The sequence below is a fragment of the Xiphophorus couchianus genome, chromosome 14 (assembly GCF_001444195.1).
Source record: "Xiphophorus couchianus chromosome 14, X_couchianus-1.0, whole genome shotgun sequence".
NCBI classification, from domain to species: Eukaryota; Metazoa; Chordata; class Actinopteri; order Cyprinodontiformes; family Poeciliidae; genus Xiphophorus; species Xiphophorus couchianus.
The window spans coordinates 11982928-12005606 of record NC_040241.1 but is presented as its reverse complement, the minus strand read 5'-3'; the positions used below and the strand labels follow the sequence as shown (position 1 = coordinate 12005606).

The following is a 22679-nucleotide window of genomic DNA, read 5'->3' as shown; positions in this document are numbered from 1 at the left end:
TTTTAAAAAAACTGAAGGGGTTTGAATACTTTTTCAAGTCACCGTATCTCATGTGTTTGCCTGCCTATAAGTCCACAAACTTTCTCAGACCGGTCACGCGACGTTTCAGACTCTGCAGCGTAACAATGCGGCTTTATTTATGAGCTGATTGGGATCTGTGGGTGGAATTGCTCCGAATAATTCAGGAAAGAAAAAACCGTTTGATCCTGATGGCAGACATCATTCCAGCAAAACCTACGGGCAAACAAATGAGTCGAAACTGTAATGTACTTTGGAGATGTTCTCATATGGTAATGCCGTTGTTTTCAGCCAAATGCTTCAGTGTACTTTTAGCCTAGAGAAAAAGTAATCAGACTTTCTCTCCAACCTGGCGATTAGGCTTAGTAACGCTGCCCTTCAGAGAGCCGTTCAAGGCCTGAGCTGTTCAAACTTGGTCAAACTCCCTGCATTTCCTTGCAGCTGCCCGTGGCAAAGCGTTCAACAACCGCAAGGTTCGTGGTGGAGCTCTGGCAGAGCAAGGGGTGTAGGTGGGCAGTTTAAGTGGCTGTATGATCTCACTCATTGCATTGTTAGCATTTTTTTTGTTTTTTTTTTATATTCTGATGTGCAGAAGAAAATGGTGCTGCTGCTTGGACTGAATTGTTTTATCTGCTCCTGCTGCGCCCCCTGAGGGATGGTACTGAATGGAAATATTGTAAAATTTAGTGTTGATGTAGAGCGTTCTACTTCTGTTGCTTGAGAAAAAAAAAAAAAACTGACCTAAGAGAAAAAAAAACTTATTCAACAAAAGTTGTTGTGGTTGTTTATTTTCCTCTTTAAATTGTGCAGCTTGCATTTGCTTATTGTGCAGAATATTACACCTGTACAGTTCTAGGAATGCAAGTCATCGATTGAGTTAATCTGAAGTTGATTGAGCTTATCGATCGACCAGTGATTAATTGATAGGCGGCCATTTACTTAAAAACCTGAGTTTACTCTTGAATCTACAGGGCGGACCGTTTTTTCTTTAACATAAAGGGCTAATGTTTGCATAATGTTTGATTTAAATAAAAAAAGATTAAATATTAAAATTTTATTACATGTATTAAATACAGACTAGATAAACAAAATATTGTGATTTTGTTACGTTATTAAACTTAGACATATTAATAAAACCTAACAAGACAGGAACTAATTAAGTTGCTGAATAGAAAAATAAAGGGAATAAAGTAGAATTTAGTTTTGGTTAAACACTTAATTCCCCATGAAGAGAGAAATGTTCATACTGGACTCTATGTGGAAATGTTAAAACGTCACTTCATGAAGGGATTTAACTCACAACAGTCATCAAAATCAACCGTGCTCATTGGCATCATGGTTTTTCCATCATGTTACAATTTTTCTCTTGTATTCCTTCTGTATTTCTAACATTATTCTCACTTTCTTAGCAAATCAGTAATTTTTGAGTGATAAGTTGCTGCTGCGCTGCCATGCAACTTATAGAGCTTATCAATATTTCAAAACAAAACCGCATAAAGTGCATTTTGCATCACACAACGGACTCTGTTTGGTCTGTTTCTCTTTCTGGTATGACCCCACCATCATTGTTTCTGTATCAACTGACTCCACTTAAAGATGTCGGCGCTCTAGTTGATGGCAGACAAATTACAACACTAAAAGAAGGTCCAATCAAACGTTATTAGTTAATTAAGTGGAACTAATTTTAATCTAATAAACCATTAAATGACAATCGTAAGTCCATTAATTTTTTTTCATCCCTAAATAACAATGGGTCAGTGCTGCGGAAAACTATTTACTCCATTGCCTGATCTGTTTTTTGAAGAAAATGTTTTTGTTTAAAAATAATGATAAATCATGAATATCTTCCAGTTTGGAACGGGTCAATTTCTAAAGCTTTGGTTCTTCAGAAAATATCAGTAATTATCCACAAAAGGAGAAAACATGAAGCCCAGGCAGACAGGAGAGACTTAAGATTAATCCAAGAGTTCATGGAAGAATCCAGATTAACCTATAATGCACTGAAGGTCTCACTTGCATCAGTTCAAGTCATAATTCAGCAATAAGAAAGAAACGAAGCAAAAAGGACGTTCATGAAAGTCCCAAGGCTAAGTCCACTGCTGATTAAAAAAAAAAAAACAACAAAGCTCCAGATCACATTTACCAAATAACATCCCAATTATCCCAAATTTATATATAAAAAAAATCAACCAAAACTAAAACATTACTTTGGCTTGTGAGACAAAAGAAGAGCATTCTAGAAGTGTGTCCCGCTACATGTGGACATTCATCTTCAGAAATATGTAAAATTGACAGCACTTCATATAAAAGACCAGTACACCAACTGGAGCTGCACAGTATATCAAATCACAGTTCTCACCGCACCAATGTTGGCAACATTTACATCTCACTGGTTGGATGCATAATTTAGTAGGATATCATATTTCAATGGCAGTGCTCTCAGGCTCTGCATGCCAGTAACATATTTGGCTAATTGAATTAACTCTGACTGTCCTGGACGCCCAAGTGGCTGGGACTGATGAATCTAAAGCAGTTCATCTGGAACTGCTTTAGATTGTAGCATAAGTTGCTATTTGAGGACTTTTAACCTGCTTCACGTTGTCATACAGGTTCTGTTTTAATAACTTCTTCATTTCAGGAGTCAAGTCTGTGAAATTGAACTCGGTGGTCTAAAAGTTGTGGTAAATCGCTGTAATTTCATTACTTAACCAGCAGAGTAGCTACCTTTTTATGCCAGGTTGGGTTGGATAGTTTCTGCAGTTACTCAGGTTATCTTTGTCTGATAATAAAATTCTGCAACTAAACTGGAGTAACGTGTAAGGAGGAAAAAATTATTATTATACAGCTGTCTGGTCAGACTGACTGCTAATTTAAGGCCTATGATTGTGAATGAAAAACTAACAGAAAAAACAACAGAGCAGCGGACTGGAGGGGAGAGGATGAGGAGCAGTCAGCTCCTCATAGGAAGGGAAGTGTGAACATCTGCGTGAAGTGGCACAGCCACAGAGGGACGCTTATATCCCACCACCACATCACAGATGTCCCACTGTAATGTGGAAAACAAAATGGCCTGATTGTTTTTTATTTGTTTTTGACGAGTCTTTTGAACTCTGTTAGTCACACCAGCCACTCCCGCAGATAAGATCGTTTTCACTCCAGCCTGGCAGGTTGCCACAGGTTTTAATCACTCGCCGCCCCACCCCCAAAAGAGAATTTAACACCTACCACATGCCTTATTTGATACCGGCTAACTTAAGTAAGCCTCCTTCCTTTTTTTTCTCTCCCAAAGTTGCACGGGATCTTGTATCGCTCTCGCCCACAGATGGTAATTGAACCTAAGCTGGGAGTAATTGTATACCGCACTGCAGGAATAATTAGAAACGAGGACACACAGGCAGCTCACACCTGCACCTGCAGATGCTCCCGCTTCCCCTCACTGCTGCTTTGTGAGGACGATAAACAGGCTTTCAGCACCTGTATGACAGACGAACCCCCCCTCCCACACACACACACACACACACACACACATGAAGGCGACTGGAGCCTCTCATCTCCTGTTTTACGATCTCGTCTTGTCTTAACTTTTTGTTCAGCCAAAGTGTACATGTTAGATGGCGAAGTGCCACAGGGGGGATTTCAAGCCCTACTTTTAATAGATCATCTAGTTTTCTCCTTTTGCCACATTACTCCCCCTCTCCTCTTTTTTTTTTTACATCATGTGATCAGACAAGAATTAGTGAATTAATTTAAACTTTATCAGCAGGAATGCTCCTCGTGATACTTTTCAAAGTATGCAGAATGTATAAGTGAGTTTATTGAGGGGAAATAAAGACAGTCTAATTTCAACCTACTTTAACATCTGAGTCATCTGAGGACAAAGGCAGCAAAATCATTCAGCAGCTTCCTTCAACAGCTGCAGTTTTTAAAATGCTTAAACGTATTTTAGCAGGACTTTAGTGAAACAGTGAGTTGTAAAGTGGAAGGAAGCTGAAAAGTGGTTTTAAACATCTCATAGAAATAAGAATCTGAAAGAGGGATGCACAATAGTCCCCTATAATTTTGCACTTTGCAGCACTTTTCCATGCAATTACAGTCGCAGGTTGTTTCAGATAGTTTTGATTTGCCCATCCACAGATCAGTCAGATTGGACAAAAAGCTTTTGTTAAGCAGCAGTTTAAATGTTCTCATTTGGATTTAGGTCTGGACTTTGACTAGTCTAATATGGAATGAATAATTATTCATGAATGTCACATTCTTCTGATGGACATCCAATTTTTATTGGTAAAATAGTTGTGGAAACGAATTTGCTTATTCTTCCATTTCGCTGTAATGCACCACTTTGCGTCATTTTACAGAAAATCCAAAGTACGAGGTTGTATTGTGCAGCAAAATGAGAACGATCCAAATGAGTGAATGCTTTTGCACTGCACTGTATAAGAAGAAGAAGAAAAAGAAAAGAAATGCAGATTGGCAGAGAAATGGGCACAGATGCCATCTGGTTGTCGTGGTGACAGGCTCGCCTCAGCTGAGGTGACAACGTCTCTGTCCAAGAAAGAGGAGCAAAAGGAAGCAGAGGAGGGACGCTGGACGGGAGCCAAGGTAAGAGGACGTGGAGTTCATTCACAGAGAGGGTGAGCTGGCCTCAGGCCAACAGATGGACCCACTGCCCTATCATCTCCTCATCCAGATGGGATGTTTTTCTTTTTCTTTTTCGTGAGCTCTGTGCAAAGATTTACGCAACAAAGAAAGGACGATTCAAAAACTATCCTAAGAACAGGTTCACGCCTTTGCTAAAAGCCAAATATTAGAGGATCCATGACGTTTTGCATCTTTAACAAGACATCTTTCCCGATTCAACTGAAAAACAAATGTGTCATAGGAAGAAGTGTAAAAGGTCAACAGTGATCGGTTGACCTTTTACAACAGATAAAGGTTGCATGATTGTGGACCCGGTTTGTTTCAGCATTCAGTCTGCTTTGGTAGTTTATGAGCATGCAGCATCTCAACTTGACAATATTTGCAGATTCCACCTTGCAAGATTCTCACATCTATCAAATTATCCACAGCCCTCTTCAGGAGAGCAAACAGGTGTCATGTCTGGTTTGGTCATTTCCAATCTTAACGTCTCTTCTTGTAAAGCTATTTATTGAATTGAATGAATTTCCAACTTATTTTCAGCTTCCTGGCAGACACTTAGTTCAGAATTTCACCCAGAAATGAAAAACAAAACAACCAGTTCCAATCTGAGATAAAGCCACAGCACGACGCTGCCACTGATGTATTTTGGTAATGCACAGTGTTGATCATGTGTGAAGAATTTGACATCAACGCAAAGTTTTAGGAGGTTTTATCCTGGTCTGGATGTTTTCTTTGGAAGAAGCAGCTTCTGTCTTGTAATCTTTCCCCTTTAGTCTAAACATCTGGAGGATACATTCCTGCTTCCTCTTTAGTGCTTCTTTTCATCCAACCTCCAGGTTGATTTTCTTCATGTTATATACCGTCCTCCTGAGGGACATAAACACTGAGATAAGTCCTTTGTAATTTCTCTGCAAACTTTGGCTTCAGCTGAAAAAAAAGAGAGAAAAAAAAAAGCAAATGTCAGGAAAAACTCCTACTTGTATCCTACAGGTTAATCCTATTAGCGATGGCGGGTGTGAACAAAAGACCGTAGGACGTTGGATTTAAAAGTGCGCGGACTTGTGTAAGCAGGTAATTACAGTTTTTATCTTTACTGTGTTTCTATCAGAATGTCACAAACCTTTGGCATTGTGACATCATGTACACACTTTTCACATCTGCTGTGCCTGTAGCATCACATAGAGACCCATTCTCTCTGCTTTCTACATGCACCCATGTGATTTATGAAACATGCAACGTCCCTCTGGTGCCTTTGATCACTTTCACATGATGTTCGGGTTCCCAGAGTTGTCACTTCTTAAGCCAGTGGGGACGGGGAAATCTTTAAAGAGCTCAGCTTAAGATCCAGACTGTTGTTTGAACATATATATGATTAGTTGTGTTGACATATATAACACAGTTAAAGCAGCGGAGAATTTCTCCCCACTGGACGGATTGTAACAATTTCACGCAATAATACTGAGCATGGCAACTGATTTGCTCTGTTGAAATGTTTAAGATCATCTATCTATCTATCTGTCTGTCTGTCTGTCTGGATTGATCAATATAGATATATAGAGTTCAGAAATCAATATTTGGTGGAAAAACCAAGAGATTTTCAATGGGGTTCAGTGCAGTGGGCTCTTAATTTTCCAGACTTTCCACTTCGTTTCCACTATGTTTACTTCTCTAAAAGCTGTTAGTTTTACATCAGGTGTAACAAGATGCGCACATTTCAAAAGGTAACATCTGAAAACTGTAGCAGAGATTTTGTATTCAGTCCCATTTCCATTTACTCTGACATAAAAAAAAGAGATAAAACAAAAAATAAAAAAAGTAAACACACTGTCCAGAACCATCGAGACTTGCTGGTCAGTGGAGTTAAGCTGTGGTTCAAACAGACTCAAATGATTCCAGGTCTACTTTAAAATCTGACAAGTTGCTTTTCCACCATGAGGTTTTCTAATGACAGGTAATCAGCTTGACTCCTGTGATGTCATTAACTCAAATACAAATAAGGCAGGATTAGGATTTCTTCAGTGAACTTAAAAAACCCCAACATATATCATGGTATATAAAGGAATCAACACTTCATTACCCACATGTTTTAGAGAAAGAAATATGTAAGATCCTCAAGTGTCCTTCATTGTTATAAGAGATATGATTTTTGGACAACCTGTGCCTTGCATGAGATACGGCGATGTGAAAAACGTTCATTAAATGTGTCCAGATGAGCGGTTTTTGTTTTAAAGCCACTTTGATGCATTAACGGGTCTGCTAAGTGCTGTAAAAAAAAGAAAAAAAAAAGAACTGGTGGCATAAAACTGCTGTCCGACAGACATCTTGGCTGGCTCATGTGGATGAGAAACCATAAAAGTGTTGCACATTTTTATGGTTTTACATCACGAGAACCAGGGATTTCTCTGTCCGAGTACTGTCTGTACCTCTGAACACTGGAAACAATACAGGAAGTCTTCCTGCCTTTATGACTTCCTCCTCGGCTCGGGCCACAGGAAGCGCTGTGGATGTAGGACATGGATGCAGCTTTTGTTCCCACAGCTGATGTGGGAATGTTAAGGTCAGCCCTGTTCCCTCGCTTGAAAAATTGCTTCCTTCCCCTCATTTCAACTCGAATGCCAGCGGTGACCTCTGATAATCTGATTTGGTCCCATCTCTGCAGGGATTAGGGCTAACAGCACCGCCGTGGAGTCGATGCACATGCGAATCCGACGGGGCCGTGTGGAGTAGTCATTCGAGCCTCAAAAACCGCAGCCAACGCAAACGTCCTCTAATGTATTTCCAGCTCCCGTTTTCCTCACCGCCCCCTCTTTCACATAGTGTACTTAGCCAAACAAAAAGCCTTTCTCTTCGTGCCCCGGCCTCCCTCCCGTCCACATCCCAACCACCCACCCAACACTCACTCTCAGTCTTCACCAGAGACTCTTTGCCACCGTTATGGAAGTGCCTGTGTTACACGACGTGCAAAATTAGCTCTGTCACTCCGAAGCCGGGTGGCTGCTCCGAAGAGGAAGGGAGGTCAAAACCATAAAAACGTACCACATGGAGTGTGTGAGGGGGGGCAAAATGAGAAGGGGAAGTAGAAGTAGAAGGAGGAGGAGGAGGAGGAGGAGGAGGGAGTAGTGGCAGTATGTCAAAGGAGGTCGGAGGGAGTCCGGGAGGCCTCTGAGTTTTACTTTTCCTTGAAAGCTCGCTGAAAACCACAGACACATGGGAGGCAGAATTCCCCTCACAGCAGGAGAACCAGAGAGGGAGGGAATGGAGGGCGGGGGGACTGCTGGTTTCGCAACTCCACAGCGTCTGTGATCAATCTCAGTCAGACTCAGGCTGAGAACATTACAGGTAAGAACATATGCAGCTAGGAAAAGTTGTGAGAACCTGGCAGGGGGAAAAAAAATCCAGCTACACAAAGAGAGGAACTTAAAGGAGCCAGTGCTTCGACATGCCCAGACACAGAAACCTCCCCACAACATAACACCGTAAGCCTCTCCAACCTATGGGAAAGAGGTGCTTCCCACTGTGACCAAATGGGGATGACTGCATTTGAGGGGTGGGTGGTGGGTTAATCCTTCTTTTGGGGGCCTCTTCCCTTTGTGGATCAGGACAAGAGCAAAGCTGTTTTTTGAAAATGTAGGAATGAGGCAGAGGTGAGAGGTCAGGCTGTGATAATAAACTTTATGTTTATCAACTTAACACTTGACAGGTTGATTTTATTTTAGTTCAGAATATTGTTGCATATTCCTGATGGCTAATGCTAAACTTGCATGCAGATATTTTCCATTCAACTGACAAGTTCTGTGCAAAAACATCAGGACGGCAGATCACGAGAACCGCCATGTGCAAAATGAAGAGGAAAAATAATGAAAGAGTTGCGCCATCTAGTGGAGCATTTAGATTTTGTTTTATTTATGTCGTAAACTTGAAATAAACTCTAACCTGCTGCCAAAGTTAGAAAAAAATTTAGTCTATCTTGTGATTTCGATCTTAAATTAGTAAAAGTTACCCAGACAATTACCTTTAAAAAACAAAACAAAACACAAGTTCATGATGTATTCAGCTAATTTGTATAATATATTCTAATTAAAATAAAAATCTTTGTGTAGTTGTGATAATATAGGTTTCTGAAGGAATGACTGGTCAGTTTTTCTCAACTGTAATGTGCACTCATGTGTTTTTATCTCTTCATTGAAAGCACAGTGCTTGTGTTTAACTGTATCTCATTTCCCCTAATAAATGGAGCTATTGCTGCCATTAACTGTATGGTTTTTTTTTTTTTTTTGCTTTTTTCTGGGTATAGCGTTTCTGTGATGTGCTTTTTTTATTTAGAAAATATTAGATATGCTCTACATTTAAAAAAAAAAATCTGTGAGTAGGTGGATTTTTTGTGAATAATTTGAACATATGTTCCACAGAAAAGTCCACAGATTTGAGAACACAAGTGCAAATCTGTATTGATGTCAACACTTAGTTTTTTTTAGCTCAGCGATATTGTGTTTAGCTATGAGCTGTTGCCGCATTTGTCCCTGTAATTATTGTTTTTTGTTCATTGTTTAAAGTTACAGAGCAGCAATGTTGCCATAAAATCTGTCAGGTCACTGAATTATGCAGCAGTCTGCATGGGAATGAGGACCTGTGCAAGGGGAATATAATCACCTCACAAAAAAACTAAATCTCTAGAATGACCTTGCCTCATTTACATGGAATAATTACATGCAAATCCTTGAAGAAAAAGAAAAAAGCAACAAAAAAAAGCAGAGGTCATACTCAGACGGCCTCGGTGGACCCGTAGTTTTCCCCTCATTACAGAGGTTTTGATTTTCCTCCAGCGGAGGAGGAAATCTGAGGTCAATGCTGGAGGGTGGTGTTTAAAACACAACAAAGCGCTGTTTTACGAGAAGTGATTTACAGCACATGGTGATTTAAAATCTTTTCCAGCATTCCAGTAATCTGCTTGTGGGGCCTGATGATGGGTTTCACCGCTCTGGATACAACAAGGATACCACATAGCATGAATCAGGAGAATGTACGTTCATTTGCTGCTAGGACTGGTAGTTTAAGGCACCCAAACTAACAAGGCAGCTGTGACAATTTTCTGTGACTTATAATACATTTAAACTTGCCTTAAAAGGAAGATAAAGGGAAACAAAATGTCCAAAGATATTAATATTAGAATCTCTGAACTTTCCGATCAGGACGATGAAGCTAGAAGAATATCTTTTAACTTATTAGGTTTAAAACAGTGACAAGCATAAGGGTTACTATCAAAATACTGTGGCAAGATATTGCTGAAAGGAAAACACATTTCTTTGTTCTATTGCTGAAATCTTTGATTATTTTCTGTGGATTTTTTTTCCTCCAGCGTACAAACGATCATGATTAGCAAATAAAAAGTCAAATGCTCTGTCTAGCTGTTGCTGCTTTTTTCTCTTCTTTTTTCCTATATTTTTAGCAGTTAAAATCTCAAAAAGAAGAAAGAAAAACATAGTAAGTAAAAGTGAATTAAAAAGATACATCCAGGAATTAAAACCATTTCTAAAATTATAAAATAATATTAAAGACGTTGCAAAGGAAGCAGGAAGAGTCCTGCCCCAAAGTTTCTTACATTTCCTTGATTAAAAACAGTAACGCAACCCCATTATCTCCAACCTGTCTTGTACTTGGCTCCAGTGTGCTTTTGTTTATTCAGACCAACTGCAGGTATGAGTAAATCTCCACATTTTAAAAAAACAACAAAGTCCTTCTGTGGAGCAGTTGCAAGTGGCCAGTATGTTACCTGCTGTCCATTTAAGATATGAAAATGCAAAAAAAGTTCCAAGCACAGTCAAGCTGCTGGCACTTTAATCAGTGATAGTAAAGTCATTGAAAGTGCAAATTATAAAAGTGGACACTTTTTTCAATAAGAATAAAATGAGTTCTTTTTGGCTTGTTGACATTGAATCTTTCATCCAATGTCATCGCACTGACAGTGAATCTAACCCGTTCAAATCCCTGATGATTTGAAAGGGTACGCTCAGGAGGTCAGCTGACTGTATGATGGTACTGAACCTGGACCTGATTAACTGCAGCAACCCCAGATTATAGTGCTGCCCCTGCACAGTAGACACCAAACATGAGGGGTTGATCCCTTCATCTGCTTCTCTTCCAGAGGAGGACTCATCAGATTACACATTACTTTTATGCTCCTTTAACAATTTAATCAATTTCTTCCTGTTAACCTCACTGATTGGTGGTCTTCTTTTTTAGTGCCACCAAGAATTTAAATGAACACTAATGAAGGCCAATCAGGGTTTTTTTTCTGGCCACATTTCTTATTTAAAGAGTATGGTTCCCTTCTATCCTTCCAGTTTTTAATGAAACGTTGAAAAGTTCTCAACTGAGTTTCAGTAGTTTTTGAAATCACTGCTTGATGCTTACCCATAATTTGATCGTTCTTAGACATCTTTTTCATGACCACAGGATGCGTCTTTCAATACAGTCGTTTAAGAAATGAGAAGCTACTTATTACATCAGTTGGGTTAAATAACTTGTTGCCAACTGGAAGACATTTGTCTATTCAGTAACTATCCACCCCAGTTAAATTCTGGAGACAACTTAACATTTTGAATTGTACAAAAACAAGCTTGTCTTTCTGTTCTGCACCATCTTTTCCAAACTTAAATCAAAGAGTGGATTCCCTTTTTGTTAAGGCATCATCAGCACAAAGAACAAAAACAACCACGTGGTTTTCCAAAAATGTTTATTCGTTAGAGCTGCTCCAAGAAGGGAACACTTTAGCACATTTCTATTGCTGCTCCAGATGTGATTTACTCAGCGATTTGAAGGAGACGTTGCCAGTGGATTTTCGGAGGTAGTCGAGCTCCAGCAGATCATTTCCTGCTGGCCCGTTCTCTGATGCGGTTGATAAAACGTCGGACAAATCCAAATTTCCACTTCCTTCACTCTCGAAAAACAAATCTGACGTTTCTACTTCATTGTCTGCTTCTTCCTTCCTATAAACACTCGCCGTCTCCTCGGTGGTGACGTTTGCTTTAGGACTTCCGCTCATGTTCTTGACATCATCTGATTTTGAGCTCCAGCCTTCTCCCCGAACAGTCGTCACGTTTGGGAAACGATCCTGATGACGACCCGGAGACCTCACACTGCTGAAGGAAGCACTTCCCAGGACGTCCTCGTACGTGACGGCTTTCACCCTGGGCAGCCTGCGTATGACCGAGTTGCCTGTTGAATTGATGGCGATAGGTCTGAGGAACCTTCTGCTGCCAGTTTGGGTCAGCTTCACCCGTTTGCCCCTCACTGTGCGGCTGGTGAGGGTCCTGAACTTAGGCACCTCCTCTGCGGTAGGTTTGTTTCCGTCAGCTGCTTTCGGTTTCAGTTCATCTGTGGACTGCTCTAGTGAGCTCAGATAAAGAGATGAAGAGACTATTGGAGAAATCCATGCTGGATATTTCCAGCTGGTTCTGCTGCGAGTGCCTACAGTTCGGTTTTTACTGGGCAGAAACCTCTGAAGAATCTGGGCCTTGTTGGATGTAAATCTTGAGATTGAGCCATCTGCTCTTACAATTTCTGGAGGCATTTTAAAGTCACCACTGCTACCTGGCTCCTTGTCGTCTCTTTGATTGTACAATCTGTAAATCATGATGGGTTTGGGTCTGGAGACCTCAGAGCTCCTGAGTTCAAACCCTTTGAAACTTGGTTTGGGTTTGACGGGCACGGGCGAGTCTGCGCTCTGAGGTAAAGCTTTGGCTCCCTCAAGTGGTTGGCTGCCATATCCTTCTAGACCAAACCTTCCCTTGTAGGGCCTGAATCTGTTCTCATTTCTGTTCATGCTTGCCCCAGTTTCAGGCTGCTGACTTTTGAGCATTGACGTGAAGGGTTGAACAGTGGTTGTGCTGCTGACTTGGGTTACAGGAGAAGGTGGACTCATTTTTACCATGCCCAGTTTAGCTGGTGTGGTAGTTGTAGCAGCAGCTCTTTTCTGGCCAAAGCTGTACTTTTGTGATAAGGGATAAGCATTTGAAAATTTAAACCCAGTGTCTACTCCTTTATCCAGGGTGCACTGTGTTCTCTCTGCAGAGGACGGACCAGACGTCTCCTCAGGTTTCCTCTCAGGGTTGGTGAGCCCATTGAGGCGATGAAATCTTTTAACAGACTGACCTGCTGTGCACTCCTGTCTCAGCTCTCTTGAAGTCATGTTGACTCTGTCTTGCAGTACACCAAATGCCTTTCTGCTATCTTGAGAATGAACTGCAGAGACAAGATTTTGCCGATTCTTGTTCTCTGAAACAGGATGCAGAAAACCTGGTGTAGGGGCAGCAGCCTTGTGTGGAGTGGGATAGAAAATTACCTGACGTCTACCAAAACCAATTTGGGCTTCAGATTCCTCCTTCTTTGGGTCTGTTCTGGTAAAATGATTGAGATTAGAAATAAATCTACTTTTCTCTTGTGTCCCAGAAAGGCTTTGTTTCTGGGCCCAATTAGCAGTATTTCTCTGTCCTCTAAAAGCTTTTTGCCCAACATTCTTCACGGTGTAAATCTGAGCTGGAGATTCTTTAAAGAGATACGACTGGATGTTATTGTGTTCCAGCATTTCTTTACTGCTTACAGAGTTTTGGTTCTGTGGGAATTTTGAGATGGATGTTGGCTTTTCTTGGCTTGGGTTTCGTTTAATAATGCTTAAACTGTTGCTGAGAGATTGAACACCACCCCAAGCCTGATTTGTAAAGTCAAAGAAGTTTTTTAGTTGCATCCTACCGGCACCGCTCTGGACTCTGACTGTGGGAAGCAGATTTGTTTCCAAAAAGTCACTGCCAAGCCCCCTTTGGGTTAGAAGTTGAGCACTCTGAAGTCTACCTGCCTGGGATGGAAAAACAGAATTCAACTTTCTTGCAGACTTGTCTTCATCTACCTTTGATAGGGGAGTCATTGGGATTCCTCCTTCGCTGCCAGGTTTCTTTGGATATTTAATCCAGTTAATGTTAGAGTTGTACATATTTTCAGTGTTTTCATCTTTCTGAGGGAGACTGTTGTCAGGCATTCTGGATTCATCAAACCCTGGTTCTTTGTACAGGGAATGAGTGGTGAAAATGCTGCTTGCTGGCCTCATCATTCCACCTCTCTGTAGTTTGATTATTTTCACTCGAGGCCGCGTCTTATCGAGGCTGTTCTGACTGTAACTAAAGCTACCTTGAGTAAAGTGGACAGGATAGGACTGATGATTGCTGATCAACAGGGCGTCTGCTGGTGTTTGGACTTCTTGTTCTTCGCCCAGCTGACCAGCTAAGCAGGGAACCTGTTGCTCAGGACTGAGTCGTCTCAGGATCCTGTACTTCACCGTCTTTTGGATTATAGGTACTGCTGGACTGGCTGAAAAAAAAGGAATACAACAAATGTATGCTTTTATTAAATGTTGGATGATTAAACTGGTGATAAAGTTCTGGTCAGACGTTTACATACATTCATCAGAATGACTCATTCTTTTTGGCCTTGTAGTAATTAATTTGACCCATTCTTCATCCAGTTAATAATAAAACATTCAACTTCAATGTCAACAATAAAAAAACACACAACTTTGACATTTTTGATGATTTTTCTCTTATTAAAAATGACTTAAAGTCCATAAATTCATCCCTGCTAATGCTGGACAGGACAACGATCCTCAACAACCACTAAAACTGGTTTGTGGATAGATAATGTAGGCTACCTCACATTTCAGGAATATTCCCAACCTCAGCATTGTTGAACTTGTGTGTGGATTTTGTGTCAAAGTGGGGTCTGTTTCAGTAACCCAGCTAATTTAGATTAAGCAAGACAACTTTACCATGATGGGTGGTCCAATATTTTAGATTAGATGGAACTGGACGGAGCAAAACTAGATTTGAATTTGACTTCATGACTGAACTGAGATGAACTGAATTTGGACTCAACAGAGTTAATCAGACCTGCACATCTTGCAAAGGGCCTTGAGATTAGGTTTGTTTTAAAAGTTTAAAACCCATTTGAAAAAATAAATTCATTCATCTTAAAAGGAAAATTATGTACACTTCTAACAAAAACTTAGAAATCAGTTTCATTTTCCACACAACAGAACACCGCTGAAGCTACAGTTTAGCATTGGTACATTGGAAGCAGATGCTCATGCTCACCTCCTGCAGCGTGTGAACACATGACAATCAGTATGACAGCAGCACAGATCCCCACAAAGAGTCTGCAGAGAGAAAAACACACCTTGAGGCTCCCTGTTCTTTCTCAAGAGCTGCTTTGTTGCCATTCAGGATTACCACTAGTTTAAAATCCTGTGAATGGAACTTGAAGAAACATTAAAACCAGCCATTTACCTTGAGAAGAGAACAAAGTTGCCGGACATGACTGACAGCTTCCGCCAAGGTTTGTATGATTCTCTAAAGAAAGGCGTAAAAATAGCAGCAGTCGTGTTTTCATGCGTCTCTGTTGTCATGTTGAGAAGCTGTGCTGCTGCTGATTGGAGGCAATGCCGTTCACCTGGCATTGCAGGTGAACGGCATTGGAGTCTTCTTCTTCTTTTCTATTATTGGCGGATTGCAAGCAACTTTAAGGTGCATACCGCCACCTACTGAACACGCGGCATTGGAGTCTGAGTCTCCACATCAAGGAGACTCGGCATATTAGATCTACAGTACTTACATCACATTTTAGCAAAAAAAATGTCTTTATTGTTGATCATATTTTCTTCTTTATGTTTTGTTTTTTTAATTAACTCTAAGTTTTTATAACTTGTTGATTCACACAAAGTTTTCCAAATGTATCATGCACTCGCAAAAAAAAAAAAAAAACAAGCAACAATTATTTAAAACAATAATCAATTTATTAGTCTTTATAAATACAATACTGTAAAAAAAACATATATAGCTCATACATTAAAAAACAATAAATATTAAATAAATCCACTTGAGGATCATTAAAGCATCTTAAAGAAACCATTTTTTGGCAGTGAAATATTAAAAGTGGACCATTAGAATAAAGCATTAAAATAATGGTTATGTGTCCATGTGTCTTGCCAGCAAGATTTCGTGATCTTCATCCAGTGCAGCTGCAACAATAAATATCACGTTATGGGTCTGTGAGCAGCTCAGAACATGTAGCAGGACATCATGGCCATGTTCCTCAGGTCATCAGTGGTCAGACAATCTGTAAAACAGACAAAAGACAAAAGACAAGGTCAGGAATGAAGCGTTAGAAGACTAAAGTAGCTTGTTAGAAAAACTGGACTTAATTTGGAGTTAGTCCAAATTTACCATTTTTTAACGTTCCAACATGAATTAAAACACCTACTGATTACAGTTGAAATGTTAACAAATAGAGGAGCTATTTAAACAACCGTGTAATTGTGTAATAATAATAATAATAATAATAATAATTTATAATACTACGAACAACCAATAAATAATCGTCTGTTTACCATTTGGTCTCTGTTGAGAGCTCTTGCCGCTTATCTTCCTCCAAACTTTGGTCCAGGACCGCCGGAGCCTCCCACCTCTGAGCCCCGCAGAGGAGTCACTTTCCTCGGCTTCAGCCTCTGGGACTTCCCTCTCACACTCTGGAGCTTCTCCGCCCTCATCCTCCTCGTCGTCCGGGTCCTCCTCCCGGTCTAGGACCCCCGCGGTCATCAGCCGCTCCAGGGCGGACTCATCCACCCTCAGCTCGGTCCTGATGTTCCCCTCTGCGGTCAGCGGGGTGCTGTGTCGGCATAGCGGGCAATCTATTGACCGGTCCGCCCCCGGCAGCAGCGGGCGGCTCAAAGCCCGGAGGCAGCTCTCGCAGAAGGTGTGCTTACAGTGGAGCTCCCGTGGACAGCGGCGAGCCGCGTTGTAGGTCCGGTAACAAACTCCGCACTCAATCTCTGAGATCATATTCGATGTTTTCCTTCTCTACTGTTGTGTGTGATCCGGTGTCGGAGCCTTCGCTCCCTTTTTATAGTTCTTCCCCGGAACGGGAGGGACTAAACTGGACGAGTGCAAAGTAACATGACGCAACGAAACCTTATGGGACTGCGTGACGTGACCGATCTCCACACACCCAGTGGGGCATTAAACTGACCGTCTTCTGTTCATTTATAGATCATTACCAAACGCACTCACACGCATGAACACAATCCCTCCAGTTCAATTTCACAGAAACAACTGAACGGATGACATTGCTTTGTCTAAATATTGTTAAAAAGAACAAACATCTAAATAAACACTTATGTTAGCCCTTTAAAAGCGGTACTAAAATATCATTGTTGATGAAATGAGTTAATGAAGCCTGGTTTTTAACATTTTTATTCAATTCAGATTTCTTTTGAAATATTTCAGTAGACGAAGCTTGACCACAAACAGCTGTAAAAGTCCTACAGATGTTTCAAATGAAGACTCAAAAACTACAATAATCAATACAATAACCAATGTCAAGTTGATATGATGCCCTATTATAGTAATATCCTTTCTCGAGATTTGCCCTACATGTCCGTCCTCTCTCCTGACCCCGTGGAGGGAGATTTACTCCAGAAATACGTCAGACAGAAACCTCCTGCCATCGCGCCTCCTACCAGTGTTTCCACCATGAGAATGAACTCCTTTCATGGTGATATCCGCTGGGATCTAGGCCAAAAATCACAAACTAAAAGCACTGTGTGTGTGTGTGTGTGTGTGTGTGTTTGTGCGTGTGTGGGGGTGTGTGGGTGTGGGTGTGGGTGTGCGTGTGTCTCTGTGTGTGTAGGTGTGTGTGTGTGTCTCTCTGTGTGTGTGTAGGTGTGTGCGTGTCTCTGTGTGTGTGTGTTCCTCTGTGAATGTCTCAGTGTGCAGATCTAACAATGTTTTTCAGATATTTGTTTAGAGCTTTTTTTTTTAATGCCTTCCAGCTCTTTCTTTCAGAGCTGAACTTACCGTAAGTCTGTTAGGTCATGTCTGGTGCAAGCTGAGAAACAATAAAAAGCAAAAAGAAACAAACCCAAAACTTTTGGGAAAACAGTTATTGAGTAAGTGGGAAGTCCTGCTGTGTTGCTACTTTTTTTTTTTTTTAACAATAAGTGTCTTTCTCAGCAGGTTGAATAATAAGAACATAGTCAATAATGCAAAAATAAAACATTAAAGGTTATGCCAATATTAAAACTGTAAAACTTGTGATAAAGTCATAGTGCGACTTTTTACACAGTTACTGTTCCAAGGTGTTTTCCTGCTGAACGGCTGGATGACATATGAGTTCCTACTAAAATCAGCAATATTCCAGTTTTTGCAACCTAAATGTTAAATAAACAATGATTCACACCATCTGACAGACTTTACCCACCGTCAGCAGATTTCATGATGTGGTGACCCTGGTGACTCTGCTGATCGTTAGTGTTTAAGAAAACAATAAAACAAGAGGGACAAGACCATGACCCTGCTGAACTCCAGAGAATGGAACAAAGACAATAGAAAAACATTAATCCACATCTTCAGCGATTGCATAGTAAGTAATGATAAAAATGTTAATCTTATGTGTGAAAACAAGTCAATAATATAATTAAAAATCTAAATAAATTTAATTAATAAAGAAATAAGGTGATTTGCTGCCTCTAAAAACATTGTTAAAGATGGCCCTGCTGCACCCTTACCGCTCTGTCTCTTTTATAGCCAAACTGAACAGCGTGTTTTTCACCAGCTTTTCAAACTTCTTCAAAACAAGTTTCAGATCTGAGTTCGCTGAGGTACTCTGATATCAGCTTAATGTTCAGCTAAAACAATCATTTTACACTCTGCTCTTTGATAAAAACCTTTTCCACCCATTTTTCTCCGTCTGGACCGTTATGTAATAACGCCAACCAAGCAGCAAAAGACTATGTAATGAAAAAATAGGCCTTTTATGAGTCACTATAAAACACATGTAAAATATGTTTAGCTAATGTGACAGATCAGCCATGTCTTCCAAAACAGTAGTTAAAGTCCACGGAAAAAATAAATAAATTAAAAGTAATCTGGTCTTTTAACTATTAAACATGATGCAAGGCACTATATTTAATACTATATAACTAAAACAAAGTCATACTGCAGAGGTAATACACCTTCCAACTATCTTAGGATAGGCTAGCTAGCACATAGTCAGTTCAATGTTCTGTGGCTTCAAAACAATCCAAATCATTATACCTCCACTGCCGTGCTTGACAGCAGATATAGGCTTGCTTATCCTTATATGTTGTTTGTTTTCGCCTAATAAGGATCTTTGGGTAATGGCCAAAACATGTTAGGTGGCTCAGGTGGAACTGAAGGTGCTTTCAGAAGAAAACCCCAGCCGTGCGGTGATGTCCTTTTTAAACCAGCCAAACCTGTTCCGGTTTTTCCATGATTGTGTTCTCTGATCGTCTTGTTGAACTTGTTGGGGCTTGTTTTAGGTGTAGTTCTGGGCTTTTTTTAGATGTATTTTCTGAGAATTGCCCTGTCTTGTCTCTGGGTGCAGTACCTATGAATCAAGATTAGCAACTGTTTAGAATGGTTTCCGAACTCAAATAATGTTGATCGCCATGGGATCGTCTGAAATTGTTTTGAAATACGTGGAACAGCGTCATCCCTTGGATCTCCAGGGTAAATAAATAACAAGACAAAGTGAGTTCTCACACGTTGTTCTTCATTTTTAGGCTGCTTCGTAGGTTATCTGAACATCCAGCGAGGATCAAGCAATTTTTTTTTGTATGTTTAGATATTTGAAAGCTGAATGACATGTTGTATATTTTTACCCCAGGCATACAGACCCGCCTCCAAATTAACTTCCTTCCAATAAACAATCACTGCTGTAGGAAAATAACCGCTTTTCAAAGTTCCGCTCAAGTTTACATAATTCCTAACCAGTCTTTGTAAATCAACTGGAAATCAAACAAGCAAGCCCATTGCTCATTACTGGGTTTTTGTTGGTTTTGTTTTGTGTTGTTCAAACCTCACTTTAACTAAAGTGGAAGTCCACTGATGCCCTTCAAAATGAGGCTTTGTAGATTATGAACAGTGAGTGTCTTTCCATCCATCACTTGTCTATACCCACAAATCCTTGCAGGGCTTTAGGGATCACTGTGGTGGTCATGGGGCAAGAGCCAGGGTACAACCTAGACCAGTGGTGTCAGACTCATTTTCATTTTGGGCCATATCAAAAATCTCAATGTTTTTAAAGGGCCGGTTGTGGCAGAACGTATTGATAAAGCCAATAAAATTATTCAATTATCAATTCATAGCTTATTGCATTCAGTAAGTGTCTGTTAAAATGAAATAATATTGAGCATCTTTTCACATTGATCAGTCCATCCAGGACTTTGTGATTGTTTTTGTGGGTCTTTGCAGTCAAAATCGCAGATTTTGTGGCGCTAATTTAAAATGATTTGTAAGGAATTTTTACGATATTTGCGCCAATATGTGATGTTAAATGCGACATTTTATTAATCACTGTATTGGTCACAGACTATAACTTGACATCAAGTAAGGCTGAGGCAGCAGTCGCTTAAACCCAATGGTTTAGGCCAATTTTGATTAAAAATGTCAGTAAAATCAGAAAAAGTGTGTGGATCTGTTGATTTTGTGTGAATTTTGTGGATTTGTGAAAAACTGGAGGGACTTATTGATGTAATTTGGAGTCTAGAGGGACACATAAAAAGCTGTGGTGGGCCAGATTTGGCCCCCAGGCCTTGAGTTTAACACAGGTGGCCTACACAGATTGCCAGTACATCACAGGATTTATCAAAACTTTCAAAGACAGACGGATAAAAGAGTCGACATTCAATAACAATATTTTGAAACTGGAGTTGGATTTGGTCTTTGCTCCTGTCTTGATTGACAGATAGAGCTTTAAAGATAATCTGTTTGATGAAATCTGATGCATGTAAGATAATATGACCCCCAATCAACAAAACCCCACTTAAAAAAAGACAGTAGGAGAGTTTCCTACTGCATTTAACAAATTGATTCACCTTTTAACAGAACTCTGCTTAAATAGGTAAAACTATCGCCATGGGAAGAGCTATTTTGATTGAGTTCTTTTGACATAATCAAAAATACATTTTTAATTATGCCGCCAGTTGTGGTTTCTCTAAAAACCAAACAGAGTAAGCATACAGCTGGGCTCTTCTGAACAGGTTGTCCTATTTTTTGCAGATGTTAATAATTAATCAGTTTACACTTTATTGCTTACTCTTCACGTACCTTAGCTCTCATACTCAGCCCCATTGACTTTTGATTGTGAAGCTTTCATTTCATATCAACACGTCCACGTGAAACGCTCCACATATTTGAGTCATCTTTTCACACGGCTGAGACGTGATAAACTCCAAGCTGACCTTCCTTTCTTCAGTTGCCTTTTTGTAAATGCTTTTTATAATGAAAACCCAGATGTAAGTACACTGAATGTTTGCTGAGAGTAAGACAATATCATTTGGTTGAAACTCTAGCTTCTTTTTACATGTAGGAAGATCTTGAGCGTGTTGAGTCCTCTTTCTGTTTTTCCAAGGTTTCAGTCTTATTTCTCACATAACCTGCTCCACAAAGCAGGTTCGGATCCTATTTGTTGGCCTGATCAAGATTGTTTAGCCCCCTAATTTTGTGAGTCAGATGTTTTGAAGTCTAAGAGAGATTTCCATACTTCCTCCTTTAATAATGTGTGTATAATTATTCCTTGCTTCAGGGAACTTTAAATCCTGCCACATTTCCTGGATAATTTCACTTCCTTGGGGTAAGTATCTGAAACATTGCTGATGGAAGCCGGGGCGCATTAGGTTGTAAACCATCCTATTAAAGTAAACCGTCTTATTAGCACTATTAAATAGGATTGTCTCAACATCAACAGGAGCACACAATAAAGTGGAGATATCAGTAATGACTCCCTGCTTCACACTTTTAAACCACAAAGCGCTGACTGTGATGAACCGTAATAACATAATGTGCGAGCCGAGCACTTTAAGTCATGATAAAGAGACTCCTATCTGTCATTTTCTGTCCTTTGTGTCTCGGTTACCTTGTCATCACCAAGGGTTTAATTACTGGCAAGACAACCAGAGAGACACCTCATGAGGGACCAGACGGAGAAGAGGAGAGAAACCAGCTGAGGTGGAACAAAACACGAGCTCAGGCTCGTAGATTTGGAATATCAAAGCTTTGGCTTTGAAGACTCAGAGGCGAGAGGTGATCTGTCTCAGCATGGCAACATTTATGGATGTGTGTGAGAGGGAAAGTACCCATCCTGGGAGGAGGAACTAAAGAGAGCTCTGATCAAAAGGCTCTGCTGCAGGTGAGTTTCCATTTTATCTGCTTCAAAGAAGGGATGATGCCATTTTTTTTTTCTATCCAACCACGTTATGTCATTTTGAGCTCACAATTAGTGACTTCTTCTTTAAGAAATACGCACATTAGGTCATGTGATGTAGTTTATTTTTGCTCTGATTGCACAGATGTGAGAGGAAAAGCTTCAGGTTGCCATGGGGTGATGCAAAAGAGACCCAATCTCCAAAGCAACAATCCTACCTCCTACCACCGCCGTCAGCACCAGATTGGCTTTTAGTTGTTCCCATGTGAAATTTGGAAGCAAACCACAAACAACAGGCACAGATGTGTCAATCTACGTTAAACAAATCTACAAACAATGTAATGTGCTTATTTCTACAGAAATTCAAAGGTTTGACACAACGTTACCTTATCGTTATGCATTAACAAATACATTCACCTGGAGCTGCTTACAAGGTGTTTGAATTATTAAGAGTCCAAATTTACTATATATTATGAAGTATGAAGTAATTTTTGACAGTGAATGTGTCCATTCAGTTTTTACTTATGAAGAAAAGTCATATTTAGGATGTCTGTGAATGAGCCGAATCTACTGAATATGAAAACAAAGTTGCAGTAGTTATTGTTTCCCAGATAAGAGTTAAGTCAGACTGGCTTGTTAAAAATGAAACTAATACAACTCTGTGATGGGAACAGATCCATAAAGTCTGGAGGTCCGTAAATCCTCTAGAATTCAAATCCCTCCTACAACAGCAAACTATTTAAGTTTAGCAGTTTTTT

At 40.1% G+C, this 22679-nt stretch overlaps 2 protein-coding genes across 2 annotated transcripts; both read right to left on the bottom strand.

The window, feature by feature from the left end:
• Positions 1-11372: 11372 nt before the first annotated feature.
• Positions 11373-15264, bottom strand: LOC114158037 (uncharacterized). The gene is made up of 3 exons (XM_028039345.1): positions 14988-15264; positions 14796-14857; positions 11373-14016 (listed from the first exon to the last, which is right to left on the bottom strand). Exons 1-3 carry the CDS (start codon positions 15155-15157, stop codon positions 11435-11437), a joined length of 2814 nt encoding a protein of 937 aa, XP_027895146.1. The 5' UTR covers positions 15158-15264; the 3' UTR covers positions 11373-11434.
• A 207-nt stretch (positions 15265-15471) lies between these two features.
• Positions 15472-16584, bottom strand: LOC114158038 (RING finger protein 227). Its single transcript, XM_028039346.1, has 2 exons — positions 16088-16584; positions 15472-15816 (listed from the first exon to the last, which is right to left on the bottom strand). The coding sequence occupies exons 1-2, from the start codon at positions 16536-16538 to the stop codon at positions 15758-15760; spliced, it is 510 nt and encodes a 169-aa protein (XP_027895147.1). The 5' UTR covers positions 16539-16584; the 3' UTR covers positions 15472-15757.
• Positions 16585-22679: the final 6095 nt, after the last annotated feature.